Here is a 20,346-nt window from a genome sequence, read left to right on the forward strand (position 1 = left end):
AACATCAGACGCCATTGTTCCTCAGTCATAGTAGGCTCTGAGATATAGAAAAAAACCCCAAGTCATCTTAATGGGCTGCTATTTCCTTAATACACAACAGCCTCCAAGGCTTTCTGCCCACATATTGGAGAAAAACATATAAACTAACAAAACACGGACATTCTCCTTTTGACAGTCAAGAACATACTAGAAAGCAAATATAAAACCATCCATTTGGGAACAGCTTACATATATTGTGGAGCCTGCCTCATGTGAAAAAAAAAATCATATATTAAAAGATGATGGTGATAAAAACCAACAGATGCTTCCAAAATTATCTACTGTCATTTAAAAAATAGGGGGCAGGATACTTAACTGCTTGCCTTTCTCCTAGATCACATCTCATTTTTCTATTCTCCTTTAAAAAAGATTCTCTGACCTATGTGTCTATATCTATGTATGTCCAAATGTATGCAGTATATCTACGGTATATTTTATATGCAGGTGAATACATGCATTCACTAAGAGGCAGTTTGTACTAACGCTTTCTACTGAGCATAATCCTTACTACCATTAAGAAATCTATTCGCTTCCATGGAACTACTCCTGGTAATAGGATCTAGGACCCCAGTTTAACAAAGCATTTATGCATGTGCATGAGTACATCCCTATTTGACTTAAGCATATCCTTAACTTCAAGTCCATGTTTAAGTCCCTTTAAAGTCTATGGGGCGTAAGCATATGCCTAACATTAAGCAAATGCTTACATTCTTTGCTGAGTAGTGATGGATGCTGAATTGGGACCTAGGCTGGACAACAAAGCCTTGAAAGATCAGGACCACAGTGTTTACTTTTTTAAGTAGACACTTGCTGAAAAATACAAATATTTTTTTTTTAATGCCAAGCAAGAACGTGTTAGATAATCATTGGTTTTTCTAATGAAAAAGGTCAGAATTGCTAGCGCTCAACTAGAAGTACAGCTAGTTAATCAGTGAGAGAGAGGAGGAGAGCAGCTGCTAGAGTGACAGCTTACTCCATGGCTAGTCTCTGTTAAAATAAATGTTACTTATAGGTTGACATTAATATGTTTTAAAACACAATAATTATAACAACTGAGAACATATGTAGGGCTTTATATCTTCAAAGTGCTGTACAAACATTAACTAATTAAGTGCTTCAAGAATATTTATCTCAAAATGAATTATTCATAAAGCTTATTCCATCACTTTACTTGCTAGAGACACTATGTAGAATAGTAAATTAACTAGTCCAGATAGCTTTAAATGTTAGCCTGGAATAGCTAGGCTTAGATATGGCTCAACACAAGCTTGGTCCGTGCTTCTAGCTGGCATTGCTCAGATGTCCTAGAGTTGCCCTCTAGTCTGGTTGTTGACAAATCTGAGTTATGAAATTATATCTCCCTTTTAAATGTACACTTACACCTTGCCTACAACATCCCAATGGTTGTCTCTGTCTTCCTCAACATCATCTCCCTTGCAAACGGGCATCTTCTAACTATTAGAATTCTATAGTATGTCATTTAACCAGGCTCTGGTCAGTTGCTTTTCTCCTGTTCTTTTTAAAGGACGGGGAAGCTTTATAAAATAAATTAATTATGATGACCAATGTTTATTGTGATTAATATTATGGAGGAACAACGGCCACTCCATAGTTAAGGGTGATAGTAGCTTCGCATTATAAGCCCAACAATTAACCCTCCCAACTTCCCCAAAAAGAAATCAATACCCCTGAAATTTCACATACTGTGTCATATCACTGGATACATTTTCTGGGAAGCTGTAGTGTTTCAGAAATTTCCATTGTTAATTTTATTGTATTTAGTTCATTTTACTACATCTTGTTGACCTTGCTGTGGTCATAAAGTGTTCTTGACAGGCTCTTTGTAAAGTCTTAAAGGCCTTAGACATTCATGAAGTCAAATATGATTTTTTTTCTTCCTGTTTAGGGGATAATAGTCAGGTACCTGAGCACAAGGAATTATTCATAATATAATATTTTTATTTATGCTTCAGAAAAATAAAAAATTGGACATGCTATGATTAATGATATTTGGTAAATGGAAGTTCAATAAGTGTAAAAGTCTAATTTTCTGCCATCTAGCAAAAATATTGGACAATTTATTTTAAAAAGTCTACCTCGAGAAGTAGTATTTCGTCCACACCAATCAGCCTTTTACAGTTGTAACAAATACGAACTGCACCACCGTGCGGTAAAGCGTGAAATGCCAAAATGGCAAACGCATTAAAACACTGGAATGTGTGATAGTGTTAGCTAGCAATGACTGTGATTCCAAGAACGGTTGCATAGCCTCAGGAATTGATCATGCAAACACTTGCTAGCGAACATAGTGTTTACTATCATGAGTAGACCCACTGAAGTGTAAGTCCTACATCCAACAGTAACTGCCGTTTACAACAGTAAGCACTACATCCTATTGACATATGACTACTCAAAGAAGTAAGCACTATGCTCAGTAGTGTTTGCAGGATGGGACCATCTACAATCTGCAGCGGTGTTGCATTAGAGGGGTGAGGCAAGTTTACCAGGGCTCGAGCGTTGGGATTTGCTCTCTTGTCCAGCAGAAGCTTGGTGACACGATAATGACCACAGTGTGCAGCAACATGTAGGGCAGTCAGGTAATCCAGTGTGACATCATCAACAGGAGCTTTGTGCTGCAGTAGATGTTTGACACATTCCACGTGGTCACCCTGAGCAGCCATGTGAAGCGGAGAGAGTCCATTCTGTGCCAGCAGAAAATACAAGTGTATCAAACTTCCAGTAAAAATAACTCATGATTATATAGTGCCATTTATTCAGAAGAATCCAAACATGCTTTACGAAATGTATAGGAATAACTTCATCCAGCACTGAAATGCAGCCACCTATGGGATGTAACACTAACACTAACAGTGCACAACAACATCACAGACAGTTGTAAAAGGGAGTGAAAAAGAATGCCATAAACCCATGGCAAATGTGTGGAAAATGTAGGCAGGCAGAATACAGTTATCCAAATATGGAAATTAGCTATAGTGCATTGTCTTGAGAAAAGTCTCATGGTATCTTTAATGTCAGGACTGTGCTTCCCTAGGCTATGACAAACCTATGCTAGGCAATAGGGTCTGTATTCATTCAGAAGGAAAAGCATCTACTTAATCACCAACACACATACTATAGAACATGTTATTTTTCCTCAAGGTCTCCAACAACAAATACTGGCCAACCCTGGCCCTTTTTAGTTTATGAGACCTGATACTCTCACAGCCCAACGTGGGAAGATGTCATGGACTCTGTGTTACAACTGTCAACAAGGAATTATACGATACAGTTGTAATCATATTTATGTTCTTGGTTAAAATAAATACATAAAGTACACTATTATACAAAATAGTAAGGAACTCAATTACAAACCTTCTATAGGCCTTTTAGTAATTAAACACAAATGAGTCATGCTTTCCCGCATAGTTTACAGAAAAAAGGCTAGTTGAGTATTATTAATAAACCCTGCCATAACATTGTAAATGGTACTGTAAGCAGCAAGTTACCATACACACAAAAGACATGTGGGCTGATTTTCAGAGGTGCTGACCACTCACAATTCCCACTAAAGTCAATACAGCTGAGTGTGCCTCAAACCTCTGAAAATCAGGGCAATGGTACTTACGAAAGAGTTTGCAAATGTAGGGCTGATCCTGAGAACACTTACTAGGCAAGTGTAGTGCTCACTACCTGGAAAAATCCTGCTACATTTGCTAGTGTTTACTGAATCAGGCTCTAGTATCTGAATATGGTAACACTTTGATGTGCTTAGTTTTTAGGAAATGATCATCAAGTGGTTTGGATGAAAGCTCCAGCCTAATCAGCTGCTGGGGATTTTGACCTGTCTCTTGACAAATGTACACAATGGGGTCTCGGTAGAGCTACGGCAGGCAGGCTGCTGTACCACTCTCAGCATTATATAGGTCATTTTAAAATAAGACAAAAATGTATAAAATATTGAAGTTCATGGGAAGGAACTGAAGCAAAGTGACTTATTTCTATTTTTCATTCATCTGTCTGTCTCCAATCCGGAACAGCTCCACTGGGGGACTAGAAGGGAAGCTGTCTTTAACACAGGTTTCATTTTACAGGTCAGGTATGATTATGGAATTGTGTATTGATGATGGGAGAATGGAGCCCTCTGATCATCACTGCAGTATTTAACATGTAGGATCCATTCGCTGTACAGATCTTTCATGCCACACCTGTGGCTATGCTTCAGACCAATTGCCCGAGTGATCTCTAGAAGACCCTGGACCAGCTCCTGCCACTCCCTCATCATAATGGAGGGCCCTGACGCAGTGGAACATATATGTTCAAAATTTGGGAAACCAGCAATTGAAGTGTGGACTTCTTTTGTGCCACAGCCATTGGCTCCATTGGGGGCCCCTTGCTCCTCAGTGCAAGAGAGATTTTGGGAGAGGTGCAGTGGAGTCACAAAGACATTTATTATTTAATATTTATTTATATTTACTATTTTATTAGCACTGCATGTATCCTGCAGCCATTCTTTCTAGCAGACGAAGAGCACATCGGCCAAAGGAACCAGTGCAGCCATAAGGATTCCTTTGCACATCCCCTCCCAGCTTCTATACAGACACCCATTGTATAACCTGCCCACACGGGATGCTCACAGGGATCCAAAGTTAGACAGTGCAAATATGTCCATGGCACAGCCCACAGACCCAGAGCAATGAAAGAAGTAAGCTATTTTTAATGTAAAATAGCCAAGACTCGTATCGATTTAAAATAGATCACAAGACTGATATCTTCAAACTTAGGTGTCTACAATTAGTCTCCTAAATCCACGTGTAGGCACCTAAAAAAAGTGACCTGCTTTTCAAAGGTGGTGATTAGAGCTAGTCAAAATTTTTCTAACAGTAAGTGAATACTAATTGTACTAGTAACTAGTTTAAGTTACTAGTTCAATTAGTGTTCAATTACTGTTAGTATTAGTTACTAGTTAGCTGAACTGTAACTAAGGAACATTAATGGTAATTAATTTTAATACATTAATTCTAGACAACTCTTTGGCGAGGAGACTCTGTTTAGCTCTATGTCGGCAAAGTGCTTAGCATATTTAGGATGCAATCTGTTATGACCATATCAATCTCTTAAGAACACAAAGACAAAATGACATTCTCCATTTCTATTCAGATACTTCACATCATTTTATAAGTATGGTTGTCCAGCACCTGTTTTCATCTGCCTTTGATGCAGTATGTAGGATGAGAAATGTATCCTCTGATTGGCAGAGAGAATTTGATTAAAGGGAAGAGGGAATATCCAAAATAAAGAAAGCTTTTATATTAAATGGCTTTACCTTAATTACACTAATTTTAAAAAAAATTGGTGGTTGTATATTTATTCATTAATGGGAATACTCTGGAATTGTTTAGTCTACTAACGGACAAAAGAAGATAAAAGATCAGACAATATAAAGGGAATGATCTTACCCTGACCGAAGAGATGGGATACATGACCCATCTCTAACTTCTATGATTCCATGAAACCACATTAGTTAATTCCTGTTGTGTGGGATGAGAACAGGCCACTTGTCCTGAAAAAGTACTGGTCTATATCACACATGTAACCTGTCTCCTAAGAGAAAATGGAGTGATTTTGTTCATGTATGCCAATTCTCCTTATGTGGAAGGTTCAAGTCCCTATTTTCAAGAGAAAAACCTTACTTTTGGATTACCCTATCCAAAATATTTATTCAGTCTAAAGCGTTTCCTGTGGGGTTACTGACATGTCCCTATATCCCTCCTCACCCTTCCAGCGTACCTAGTAATTGCTTTGAAGGGTTGTCACTGATATTAATTTATTCTGTGAATGAGATACTCACCTTGGTCCTTGCAAGCAGTGGGGCACCCCGTTCCAGGAGGAGCTCTACAACCTGGTCATGCCCACTTCGTGCGGCACAGTGGAGTGGAGTCAGTCCATCCTTTAAGCAAAAGGAAAGTGTTAAGCATATATCCAGACTGCCCATCTTACTGCTCTCTATGGAACAAACATTCAGAAATCTAGCCCACAAGTTCCTGATACTGAGTGGGTGCTGAGCACCTGCAAATCTTGCAAACCTTCAGCAAAAGCTATCCCTTTTATTAATGTCTAGATGAAACTGACTTAGTAGAATGAAGCTTTACCCCCAGCTCACCCTTGCATCAGTGAAGGACATTCTGAGGTTACACTCTGAGAATGGTGGAGAGGAAACACATTGTGTGTGCAAACCCACTAACAAAGAAGAGATTGCATGCATGCCTCTCCTGCCCTCCCTCACTCCCCGCATGGCTTTGAAATTGTGCTGCCTCTCCCTGAATACTGTGTGATGGCAGAAGGATGCTCAGCTAATCAACCACAGTGCTTCAATTGCTTTTGATACAGGGATGAAATAGTAAACATCCATGCCAGGAAATTATGCCAGAAAATTTCTAACAAGTAGGAGGAGAGGAAAGACTTTGAGTGCAGGAGAGAAACCAACAAAGAAAAGACTCTTCCTTCCGAGGCTCAATGACAAGCAAGATCTAATAATCCTTTGCTAAACTTGCTGTGACCAGGGCCGGCTCCAGGCACCAGCGAAGGAATCAGGTGCCTGGGGTGGCCAATACAAAGGGGCGGCACTCCATCTGTTAGTGGGGCAGCATGTCCGGGTCTTCGGCGGGAATTCGGCAGCGGGTCCCTCAGTTGCTCTCTTCCTCTTTGAGCTGCTGCTGAAGTGCTGCCGAAGAGGAAGAGAGGGAGTAAAGGGCCCGCCGCTGAAGTGCCGCCGAAGAATGGAGCGGCGCGATTGAGCTGCCGCCACAGATCGGCTTTTTTTTTTTTTTTTTCCACCGCTTGGGGCAGCAGAAAACCTGGAGCTGGCCCTGGCTGTGACAGCACCATCTCTGAAATTTTCTCTCCATTGCAGAAGACCATCCTGTCCCAAAACACGTGCTCAGGCTGCTCGGTCACTGAACAAAGCAGTGTTAGAGAAAGATGGGTCAATGAAACACTGAACAATGAAAGGAAAGTGCATTCTAGATAATGCTGCTACTGTCTGGTCCTTCCCTGAGAGAGAAAGAGATAGCAAAGCAAATGCAAGGGGGGGGGGGGGGGGAGATGATGAAAAAGAATAAAATGTCAGTGCTGAATGACAGAAAAAAGAAAATCACATAAGATATAAAAAGAAACCCAAACATAGAGAATTTTAACCTTAACAAACCGCAATGCTGTATTACTATACATGCACTCAGATGAGCACTCAATGCCTGTTCAATACAGATGTGTAATTGAGATGTTTTCTTTGAATTTAAAGTAATAGAATACACCATTGTGACACCAATTTACTTGTTTGATATATTTACTTCTGAGGGAATTCTGTGCCAAAACATTAAAAATTCTTCACACAATATTTTAAAATTCTGCAAATTTTATTTGTCAAATAAATGTGGCTTCAGCATGGCAACCCACTGGCTGCACTGATGCCCACACCTCCCCCGATACAGGGACTCAGCAGTGAGGCTGCACCCGACCCTGGTGTAAGGGCCGGGCCTGCCCCAGAAAGACCCCGGGGCCCTGCCCCTCTGTGCCAGGCACAACAGGTTTGGGTGGGCAGGCTCAGCCCAGCAGGATCCAAGTGTAGAGGGGCTTAGTGTGTGTGGGGATCCAGGTGTGGGGTGAGGGGTTTCTGTGAGGGACAATCTGGGTGCGGGCGGCTCAGTGGGGGATCTGGATGCACAGGGGCTTGTTGGGGGGTTCCAGGTGCAGGGGCAATGGGACTGTCCAGGTGATGCAGGTGAAGATGGTTGGGGCTCAGCAGAGGGGGTCTAGGTGGGGGAGATGGGGATCAGCAGAAGGGTTGGATGTGGGGGGTCCAGGTGCTGGGGGTGTGGGGCTTGATGGGATAGGGTTCCAGGTGCAGCCCGTTAGGGCTCAGTGGGATGGGGGTTTGGGTGTGGGGAACTCGTTGAGGAGGTCTAGGTGTAGGGCTTGTCAGTGTGAGGGTTCAATGGGCTTGCTTAATGGGGGAGCCCCAGCTGCTGCAGAGGGGACATCACGTGCTGGGCTCCCACTTCCCCTAGACCCTTTTCTTCCCCATCCCATCCCCCTCCCCCTCCCGCCCACATTCCTCTCCCACCTCCCTTCCTTCCCGACTGCATCTTCCCCCCACTCTCCCTTCGCTCATTTCCCCCACCCCCTCTTACACAGCCCCACTGCAGGCACTCACTGTTGCACAGAAAACAGGAAGGCTCCCAGTACACAGAAGAGGAACACGACTGGTACTAGGACCCAGGAGATGGTGTTCAACTGCAGAGTCAGTGGAGCTGAGATGCAGCCTCCTTCAGCTGGGCAGCTCTGCGCTTGCAGGAATGGGGGGGGGGGGGGGCAATGGCACGTAACCCTGTGTGTCCCCCCATGCCTCACCTCTGTTGGGGGGCAATCCCCCTAAAACTGCACCCATTCTCATCCCCCCACCTGTACTCCCACACAGCTTCCTTTTGCTTCCCTGCCATTTTCTGCAGGAAAACACAGGAATTCTGTGGGTGTGCAGTCCTGCAGAATTCCCCCAGGAGTAAATGTATGGTAAACCATTGCACCTTATTATTCCAGTTATAACCTGATGGGGGCAGTGGTGGATTCTGGAATATACTTTAAAATTATTTTGTTTCTCCCAGCCCTCAATTTTAAATATCACAGAATACAGAAGAGCTTTTTTGAAAGAGTGACTTGTAGAGTTTAGCTGGAGTCAGGAGCTGAAATCTGCAAGGAAGAATTCTTGCTCTAGTACTTAGCTGCTAGCTTCCAGAGATTTTTCCAGATACCATGAAGTGCTAAGTGTGCCTCAACTCCCACCAATTAAGGTACTGATCCTGCACCATTAAAGTCAATGGAAGCTTTGCCATTAATTTCAATAGGTGCAGGATCAATTCTTTAAATGGATTTTGTGGGTGCTCAGCATCTCACAAAATTGTATCCTTACAAAGGAATGCAGCATAACTGGGTTGGCTGGGTTTTTATTGCTCTGAAATTCTAGTGTATCCTAAATCAATTTTGCAGCTGCATATACTGAGATATATCCTTATCTCAGTGTCACAGGGATTTACACATCTAACTCCCATTAGCAGTACTGAAGTGAAAATACATTCCTGAGGGATTCAGGAAAAAGGTGTTTATTTGTTATTGCTCTCCCAGGTCTGTCTTTTTGTGCTCTATCTTTTAATCAGAATGGGTGGTTGCTTGCTTTCCATCTTCGATATTGTTCTAGTTTGTAAAATAGCAAAACAAAAGTAATGATGGGTGTGAAGCCTTCAAGAAAACAAGACAAATCCCCAGAGTGAAGAAACGGAGAGCAACTCAAACCAAAGAGATGAATAATTTGTAGATATGCTCACAAAATGGTGCTCAATTCCATAGCTAAAAAGGTTCAATTTTAGTGAAAAGAAAAATCGGAACTAATCTGAGCCTTTAAAAAAATCCTTTTTTTTGTCTTTTATCAAGGATCTAGCCCCACAGGGAAAAAATTACAAAGAAAAGCTTGGTATCTCTATCCTATCCTGTTCTGTTTCTTATACTGCTCTCATTACTGTAGTAAGTCCAGGGCTATGAGGTTCAGATACACGCCCTGATCGTGGGAGCCCTGGTCTCCTGGGACCCCCACAACGAGCCAGTTCTGAGAGCGTGCGGAGTTGGTCGACGCTACGCCCGGCTCATGAGACAGCTCATGGTGTCCGACACCACCAGGTGGTCCAGAGACATTTATACGGAAAACATCACAGGACACCGTCAATACCACACTGAGTAACCAAGACCGCCGACCAGGGAAATAACCCACTTCCTTCCCTGACAGACCAAGGGTACCCCACCCACGTACTTATCCACTACACCGATACTGACTTGGACTCCTTATTCATTCCATGGGTGGCGTACCCGAGCCCACTTATCCACTGACACTTTACAAACTCTTGCACCCCAATCTGGGTCTATGCAGGTTATGCGATATGTATGTATATTCTCATCCTTGCAAATGATACCTGTAACCCCCCATAACCCAAGCCTGACCCCATATGTACAGTACCTTGCCTCTTAACTCGTGTATATTTCATTTTAAACATTCACTTTAATAAAATTTTTAAATCTGAGTGCCTCCCATATGCATTAAGCAATGTAACTAGAATCCATCCTTTGTTGCTTTTTCCTTAATTCTTTCTTCCTCTCGCAGAGGGAAAACTGCATGTGGACTTTTTAAATTGATATTTTATTATTTAAAAAACATAACTATATTTTTATTTATGTTTTGTTCAAAAGTGAGGAGAACTGAACTGGGAAAAGCACATTGCACTAGAGGAACTAGTATATAGTGCAAGTAGGACAAACCAACACTGCCACAGTGCAATTGAACTGTCTTGTTTATTTCAGGAACTTCTAACCAAGAAGAAGATTGTAATTAAAATAGACACAATAGTCTATAACATATAAGTATGCTCTAGCAACATGTAGCAAGTTACAGTGGTTCTGAACACTCTAAAATGTACTGTGGGAGTTTACCTGTTATATCTTTCTTAATCATCCTACCACTATATAGTGTACCTGGTACATTGGGAAAATACATGCAGGTGCTGCCCCAAATACTAAGCATGTAATTTTGACACACCATGTCTTGGCTGAAACATCATGGCTTTCAAATGAAGCCAGCAGGTACTCCAGCAGCACAAAAGCTCCCATAAAACGGTTAACAGAAGTGAAGAAATACAATGCATCTGTCTCTATTAAAGGATCCATACTCATCTCATCACCCAGTAATGTATGTTATCATGATGAATTTAAGGCCTATATATTGTTCTCATGAGAGTAACTGAGTACCATACATAAATGTTTTAACATCCATGAGCTATTTGTTCTATCAGTCCCATATTCCATTTGTGGGCCTTTTGTAACCAAGTGAACAGGACAGTTCACTTTCAGAAATGACATCAAGGTCGATCACATCACTATAAAAGCTAAAAATTTCAGAACTTCTCCATTCCCTTTTAATTGTCTGTCTAAACTGAAAATGAACTTCAGAGACCCCCCCCCTTGCTGATATTACTGCCCATTCTTTAACCTGTAAATGAATTATGAATCATTTGCATTAGCTTTTCACTGCAGGCTCACTATGACAAATTATTCTGTCATATCATAGTTATTAAAATGCTTTACTACAATGCAATAGCAAGACTGGAAATAAGAAATGGTCACTACAAAGCATTCAAGTAGGGAATCGGGGGGGAGGGGAAGGATTGTCATTTTGTTAAAAGAGGTAGAGCACATTTATATATGAAGTGTTGATGATATTATGTGAACATTATAGGTCAAATTATCACAGGAGTCTTCTAAATTGCACCTGCAAAACTCTCATTAGCACATGGGTGAACTCATATTTGCATGTTGCATACGGCAGGCATTTACATTCAATGTCAATTTTTTGCCTGAACAAAAGGTTTGCATATGGAAGTTTGGAAAAATTTAGAAGATCCCTTTGAAAATTCAGGTCTGTGACTTGAAGGGCACAATCTTGCTATGTGTTGAATGCCTTCAGCTTCTAAGATCTCAGCATTCTAGGAGGCACTCAGCATCTTGCCAATCATACTCCAAATGAGACAGAAGCAGGAAGGATAGATGAGCTCTTCCAAACAGAAAGATCAGGCTCTCACACAAATGTCTACAATAGTAACAAAGAGGGAAGGAAAATACCAAAAACCTGTGGTGGATGAATAGACTTATATGACAACAAAGGGTCATGCTTTCTGCAGCCATCAGTCAAGCTGGTTCAATGAACTACACTGATTTACACTAGCTAAAGATCTAACCCAGATTTTTTTTTATAATTGTATGTAAAGCATCAGGAACTCTTTATGCATTTTCCTTGCCAGATAAGGGAAAGCAATACATCTGAACACAGTAATTAAAAAAAAATCATATTATGGTTATTCCAAAATACCTTACCAATTTAAATAATTTTGGAAATCAACTAAACTACTAGCATTTATGAAGATGCATAGTAAGCTCAGTACTGCAAATTGCTGAGCACTCTCTTTTTTTTAATCCAATGGGAGTTCAACACACTCTGCACCTCACAGGATTAGGCTCATTATACAGATTCTATGCAAAAATACAATCTAACAAACAATAGCAAAAATGTACTATGCATCAAGAGCATTGAGTCTCAAGATTTCCACTCTAGTACATTTGTATAGGTCCTCTTTTATTTATCAGTCCATCTCTTGCAGTATTAAAATTAAGTGCTAATCCAGATTTGTGGTGTAAATATTAGGTACAGCTATTTATAAGGCATCAGACACCGTATTTTCATTTATTATTAATTCTGCAACAGATTTAACTCAGCACTGTGAAATAAATAATTCAAATTTCTCCTAAATTTAATTTGCTTTAAACAGATTACTCTGTCTTTTGAAAGTTTTATTATATATTTTTCATTGTCATTTATTATCCTTTGTGTGGGACATCTTAATTTACTTAAACTTTATCTTTTCTGGCTGCAAACCACTTATTTTATTTATTACTGCCAATCATCATCTCATTAAAAACAATCAATGTAACTTCAGCCTCTAGCTTTAAGTCTTCATTCTCTTGTTGTAATTAAATACACTCTAATGTAATTGATCATGTATGCTCTTCAAAACACAAATCTAAAAGATAAAGAAAAAAATCTTAACTGGGTTTGCCCAACCAATAGGACACAATAAATTATACTTTCATAATTGTAGAATTATATCAAAGTATTATTTATGTTATATGCAGTCACTAGCTATGTCAGCCCACATATATTTTTTCTTTTCTTTTTTCAAAAAAATATTGAAATACACTAAGAAGGTCTTTGGAGAAAGAAAAGAAAGAAAGAAAGAAAGAAAGAAAGGTATACATCATTTGTCACTGTTTTTAAAATGGCAGCAGCCACTCAATGAGTTAGTGTTGTTACTGTTTTCTGAGATTATATTGGGAGAATGTGTCACAGTACCATTATTGCAGGAAATTCACCTTACTCCTAGTATAGTGGAGAGAAATTGTGTTGCGATCCCATCACAATGGTTTTATGATAGGAAACCCTTTATAATCTTGCTATGTTGGGAACCCTTTTCTGATCTATCAGGATGCTCTATGCTTATGAAAGGAAATGTTATTCCTTCCACAATGTTTTCTTCAGCTTCTGGATTCTTCCTTACTCCTCCTCTCCTCACACTCTCATAGCTCTCTGTGACCAGCCTGTCAATTTTCCCAGCTCCGTCTCAGACTCTTTTCCCTTCCATGATCTCCTTCCACCTCAGATGGGTTACAGCAATTTTTTCCCCTAATTTAAATTGCTCTCAGTCTACTACTGGCATCACTTCTACCTTCCGCCCCCATATATAGATATGGAGTCCCATGGTATCATTCTTATTCTCCATCATAACAGGCTTCCAATCCCTGCTATCTTTGATATTAAGTTGCAAGTCCCAGAAGCTGTGCTAGTCTCTCTGTTACACAAAGGTGACTCTAAAAGGGGAAGCCCTGGAGCACAGGAAATGTGAATGAAGAAGGTGGCATGGCTCAGTAAAAAGACTGTCACTGGCTCCAGGTTTTTTGCCGCCCCAAGCAAAAAAAAAAAAAAAAAAAAAAAAGGCCGGAGTGCCGCCCCTTGAAAAGGGCCGCCCCAAGCACATGCTTAGAACACTGGTGCCTAGAGCCGGCCCTGGTCACTGTTGATGAGCGCCACAGCTTCAGTATCAAGGACAGAGAGCCTTTGTTGGGCAGAGGAATTTGTTTAATGAGACTAATCCAATATTGAAGGTTTTGGACTCAGTTCAGATGAAGTGGGATTATTACTATTTATTTGTATTCTGGTTGTGTTCACACTGTGCTAGGTGCTGTTTATTCACACAGGAGAATACTGTCCCTACCCAAATGAACCTGCAACTGAAGCTAAAGTAATTGGGCTAACATTTGATCACAGTTATTACAGGAGAATTTGCTCATCCATCTTCATTAGAATACTGTTATCATGTAGCATGAATAAGGGAACACCATTAGGATGTCAAAGATGTGTGAATAACGTTGTATGAAATGGTAAATAAAGTACACAGAAACAAAAAGCCAACAAAACCCCATGTTCCCATTGTCCCTCCCCACCCCACATATTTCAGTGTTCTTTAATGAAAAACAGTTAAAACTATACACCCATTCTCCAAAAAATATCACCAGTAGAGCCTTTCATGAACCATAGTTGGATTTCACAAATTTCCTGATTTGGAAAAAAAGCTGAGAAAAAAAAGTTTAGAAATTGTTGAAATGTTTTGTATCAACATTTCAAAAAAAAATTGTTTTCCTATTTGAAATGACTTAATTTAAACATTTAAGCTCATTAGACTTTTAAAAGTTTTTTAAAAGGTCAAAATCAAAATGAACCATTTCAAAATTACCAAAACAAAATGTTTTGGTGACCTAAATTGACCTAAAGCTGTTTTTTAGGTTAATGAAAATTTTTAAGATTTTGACTTTTCATCACAATTTGGGATAGGAAAAAATGTTGAACTCTTGAAACTATTCAGTATGGGGCAGGCATTTCCCACTCAGCTCTAACCAGTCTTACCAGTCTCTTTACTATCAGTACAGTGAGATGTCACTGTAGTAAATATATCATTTGCATATCTCCACTGTCACTATTCTTTTATATCAGAGAAATGCATTTTAATAGAAATATCCTTTCTGATATACCAAATATTGCCCCCTTTTTAAGGCTAGGATTATTTCCCCTGTAAACAGTCATTGAGGGAAGGTTACGAAGTCTTTTTATAACAAAATTGGAATTAAGTGTTGCCACCTGATTCTTCCCTTACCCTCCCAGATCACATGACCCCCCCTTTAATCATACATTTGAATTGCCATGGACTTTTAGACAATCATCATGTGCCCAGCAGATCCAAGAATAACCCACCATCTGTACAATCATTTCTGAAACCAATATTCATCTATCATTAGATCTTTTCATTAGATGATATTTTAGAAGTCATAAGTTTTGTTATCTAAAACTTTGTCATCTAAAATGTTAGGTGACAAATTGATGTCATTGCACTCATTAGTCGTGTAAGGTTTTAGAGAATATATTCTGCCATGTAATGTTCTAGTCATACAATTTTTATGATAAGAAGTTTTATCGTCTAAAACTTTCGATAACAAATCTCATGACAAATATCATGATCTAAAGAGAACTGCTTAGCACTAAGGATGTTAATTAACAAAAATATTCCTGTGAGTAAGCTTTGCAAGCAGGCTATGTTTTAGATTTTGGAATGATCTGTAAGTGGGTTAAGTATCCACATCACATTTTTTTAAAGAATTTATTTGCTAACGAGGTCTGGAAAATGGCAAGAGTCACTATAAATTTCAAAAAGGGATTGTTTTTAAATGAGTATAACGAAGGATACAATTTGGTCACAGAGGTTACAGATTCCATGACTTTAACAGTCCTCTGAGACTTCTGCTTCAGCCCCAGCTGGCGGGCTCCAGCTGCCAGCCCCAGGCGGCAGGGCTCCAGCTTCCGTGATTTACGGTTTATTGCGCCCATGTCCTGCCTGTGATTTTTAATAACCCCTCCACCCCCATGCCAAAATCTTAATCTTAATTATAACTCATACATGTAACCAACAGATTTACTTGCAAATTCTCAGATGGTTCTAGACTCTAGGAATAAGTGCTTTAAGCTTGGATAGGACACATTATATTAGCCATACATAGGGTGACCAGATGTCCTGATTTTATAGGAACAGTCGTGATATTTGGGGCTTTGTCTTATATAGGCACCTATTACCCCCCACCCCATCCCGATTTTTCACACTTGCTATCTGGTCACCCTAGCCATACAAAACTAAGAGGTTTAATCCTGGCTTTAAATAGAAATGCCAGTGAAACTTTAACTATAGAGCTGTGAGTGTGCACCCATAATTTACTATTTTTTTTGAGAACTAGGGTTTGTCCATTTATTTAAGACAGAAGGTGAAAAAACTCCCATAGGGATCAATCCTAGAGAACATTTCCAAACATAAAAAGCTCTAATGAGACGATTATAATGTGTCTATTGCGCAGTGTATAGAGTTCTTAAGACTCATTTAAAATACATTAAACTAAACCTTCATTGTCCTGATGTATGCATCATCAAATGCCACATGGTGAAGAGGGTTAAAAATAAAAAGAATGACATCAATGAATACTTCCTGGGCCAAAGTGCTGGTTCTAATGTGACAAAGAAATCAAGTGTAAAGGTCAGAGCTGCCAGAACACAGAATAAACATCCTAATGTATTTCATTCTGTTGCTTCCCATTTTTACCCTGCATTGCTGGAGAAAGATAAGCTTTCCCCAGGAGAAATAGAAAGGAAAGTATGGACAGACAAGTGTGTTAATACCAAGTAGGAGGCAGAAGTCTTTCCTTTAAAATGCAAAACACATGTATGCATGGCACGCGACACACAACCTACCTCTTCATTACCCTACACACTCACAGCCATAGCAAAGCACAAGGCATGCGGACAAAGCAAAGGAAAAAGAAAAAGACACCAAGACTATATATAATGCTGGCGTGAGGACATCATCACAGCGAGACATCAACAGACAAAATCAAAGCTCTGGAATCTCCCACACTGTCAAGTGCACACAGCTGCCCTCAACAGTGTGTCTTTTAGCAGAGAGAATGTAGACTATTAAAGCAAGAAGAAGCTGTTGAGTCTGTGCAAGTCAGAATGTGTGTACTTGGTGATATTTTTCAGGTTCCATCCTTGTCTCTGACAGCTGACAGCTTTGAGCTAATCTACCACCTGATGAGGGGTGATAAATGGAGACAATGGGTGGTCTCCTAAAATTAGATATTTTGATCTGGCTGGTGGAACTGTACTTTGAGTCCACAAAATATGAGATATAACTCTCAAAGAGAATCATAAGTTTATTTTACATCTATTTTGGGCCAACTTTTCCAAAACAGATGCTTACATTTTGAACACAAAATGTCCAGGGGTCTGTACCTTTAATTCAAAACTATAATTGCATGCACAAAATGGGCCATCTGCACGCAACTGCCCAACTTGTGCATGTACATGAATATCTTGTGTACGGTGCACAGTTAGCTGTTTGTGCCTTCGTTTGCATATTGTATGCATGTATTTTAGCCACTACTTTTGGAGAATCTGGCCCTTCATGAAAGGCAGCATTTTCCCATGAGAGTTGTAGTAAAAAAACAGAGATGATTGTATTTCTCTTCCCTACAGAATCACAGATCAAATACTAATCATACAATCATATGATTAATTCAATTAAGAGATCATCTCTACAGCCTTTGTAGCATATGAAGCAATAAAAAGCTGATTCAATTAATTAATAGCCAAAGTGAAGCAGAAGGGTTGAGTCAATCTCAAGAGCTGTTTATTGTGTGCACTACATGCTAAAAACCAAGAAAGATGATTAGGACCATACAGGTTTTGAAATGTACTGTCACTGCCACTTTCTCAGACCTTCCAATGCTATCACACTATTGGTGAGATAGACCCAAATCAAATACCAGTCTCCAAACACCCTCTAAACTTTCAGATGGTGTTGGAAATCCAACCCTGGAACTGAATGCAAATATCCCCTATATTTATAACAGGCCAAACCAAAAATCCGAATTCAAACACCTTAACTGCTGTTGTTTCAAAACCTAGAGCCGTGTATTAACATTGCAGCTTGAACCAGTTTTTAATTGTGGGCGTGGCTCAGATTAATAACTAAGTGGATCAAGGCTTAAAAATGAACATCTCTTTAAGAACAGGTCAATTTTTCAAGAAGCGACTTGCGTGAGAAAGAAGTGATCAGTTAGCACAAGGAGGCACATCTTCAGAGGTCATTCCAAAAATGCAATTAAAAAAAAAAAATCCCATCATACACACACAAGCTGGTATATGTATGTATGTTAGATCTCAAATAGGTAACAAAGGGGCAGAGTTAAGCCATGGGAGTGGATCAGGAAGGAAATGTTGATTTAGAGTCACATTTATCTCTGTGATTCCTCCATACTCTGTGGGGAAGCAACCTGTTGCTGGTACAGACCAACAATAAATTATTTGCTTCTCCAATGCTGACTCAGCTCTGCTGGCTAGCATTTTGGGAGCTAAGCCAATACTTCAAATCATTTCTCAGCCTTGCCTACCTGCACAGAAAGAGAAGTGTAGTGGTCCCACAGCAGCTGTTTTCTGAGGCAGCTGAGGGCAGGGGTTGTTAATGAGTTATAAATTGTTGTAATAATCCATAAATCCAGTGTCCCTGTTCAATCTGTGATTTTTAGTGTATACCTCTATGAATTTAAGCTCCCAGGCTCTTCTTTTGAAAGTGTTGTGCAGGTTTTCTTTGAGGATGAGGACTGATAGGTCAGATATAAAGTGACTGCTTTGTGAAAAGTGTTTGCCCACATGTCTTTTATCATTTTCTTGTGTGAGCTCATTCGCAAGGGTAGTGATTGTCTCGTTTCACCCACATAGTTACTATTGGGGCATTTAGTACACTGGATGAAGTACACCACACATTGTGATAGGCATGTGTAGGACCTCTTGATCTTGAAAGGTGTGTTGTGGGGGTGTTGATCATTGTAGCAGTGGAGATATGTCTGCAGGTTTTGCATTTGTTGTTTTGGTAGGGTCTGATGCCACCCTGAGTTGGTGTGTCCTGGTCTGTGGGCAGCTTGCTTCTGATAAGCTTGGAGAGTTATTTGAAGGCTTGAACCCCCTCACCAACAGAAACTGGTCCAATAAAAAAATATGACCTCACCTATCTTGTCTCCCTATAAACACAGAAGTAAGATTCTACATGTGCAAATAGCTGCATGGAATAGTTTTATGGAGTTGCCTTTGAAAATCTGACCCACAGTATCAAAAATGGCTTCAGTGTTATTTGTGAGGGAAGAATGTTCAATATTTTGGGATTGTGTTCAGCTGAGCATTTTCTCTCCTGTGATATGTAATGGATGCATCTAAAGTCTCACTTTCAGAAGGGAAAGAAGCAATCTCTGAAGCTGAGTTTTCCTATCTATGAACGTTGACATTCCAAGCCTCCAGCTAAAAAAACCCAAGAAGTGATAACACAATATTCAGGGATAGAAACACTCACCCTGGTTTTGGCATCGATCTGCCCTCCACGATCCAACAAAAGCTTCACCATGTTTGTGTTTCCCCTTTTGGAAGCCACATGCAGTGGGGTGATTCCATTCTACACCATGAAAAGAACAAACAAAGAGCATGATGGACTTGAAAGTGTATAATGGTGATGCCTTTGCGTTTGGATCACAAAAAGAGGAACATCAATACAGTATAGAAGATAAACAAGCATGTTTTTGAGAATCAGAGTTAGGTGCACATGTCATTTGAGATACAGATCTTCTGGTGTTTGGGTTTTCTTATAGACATGTATCTTGATTTACTCTTAAGTAACAAAGAAGCACATTCACCAAAACACCAAACATCACAATCACACAGTAAGACAAAACGTATATCAGAGCCCAAATTAGTCAATATTCACAGCACACTTATGTATTTAAATCACTGCAACATACACACAACATACACAGCATGGTGATTCAGATACAAAGGAAGCTCATAACAGAAGTCTGTGTCAAAAACCAGGGCCTAATTAGGCTGGAATATGGTGTTTAATATTTCATTTTCAGCAAGGATGCCCTTGCCGGCACATCAGGTGGAAAACTCTCAGGGAAAATAAGAGAGTGCATTAGTGAGGATAATAGTGTCAGCATGAACATGAAATCCTTCTGAAAGGCAGTTCCTCATAAAGCAATTCAACAAGGCTCTGGCAATGAAAAATGAAACAAAAAAATTCCTAATCCAGTGGAGACAGCTATAGCAATGCACATGTTAATTAATTGTTAAGTGACATAGAATAGTAAATGGACTGTATTAGCTAGCCTATGGTTGCGGTTTTTCATGCAAAGATGGCTTTCAGTTAATCAGTACCTTTATTCTGTTTTATATATTCACAATATATGTTAATGTATTGATATGTTCACATATAATAATATTCTGGAAAGGTAAATAATCTTATTCTGTTAAATCTTAAAAACTAAGGAGACAGGGCAAAGCCAATGAATAATACTTGTTTTTATAGCATGCCTGACTGTGGCAAGGACTCTTAAATGAGTCGGCACATAAGAGTGTTTAAATTCTGGACATCTTCAAGGGGGCATTTTACTTTCTAATTAGGACTAACTATTTGTTTGCTTCTAAGCTCACAAGGAATGTGCTGAGTTGCCTGGAAGCACTCT

At 39.7% G+C, this 20,346-nt stretch overlaps 1 protein-coding gene across 1 annotated transcript in view; it reads right to left on the reverse strand.

Moving 5' to 3' along the window:
* Nucleotides 1-20,346, reverse strand: part of ANK2 (ankyrin 2) — a 240,292-nt gene that overhangs the window by 125,968 nt on the left and 93,978 nt on the right. Inside the window, exons 9-11 of the mRNA XM_065405155.1 lie at nucleotides 19,182-19,280; nucleotides 5,888-5,986; nucleotides 2,544-2,741 (exon numbers count right to left, since the gene is read on the reverse strand). Coding sequence (XP_065261227.1) covers nucleotides 2,544-2,741; nucleotides 5,888-5,986; nucleotides 19,182-19,280 — 396 coding nt within the window. The remainder of the gene's footprint in view (nucleotides 1-2,543; nucleotides 2,742-5,887; nucleotides 5,987-19,181; nucleotides 19,281-20,346) is intronic.

Source organism: Emys orbicularis, chromosome 5 (genome assembly GCF_028017835.1).
Source record: "Emys orbicularis isolate rEmyOrb1 chromosome 5, rEmyOrb1.hap1, whole genome shotgun sequence".
In the NCBI taxonomy this organism is placed as follows: domain Eukaryota; kingdom Metazoa; phylum Chordata; order Testudines; family Emydidae; genus Emys; species Emys orbicularis.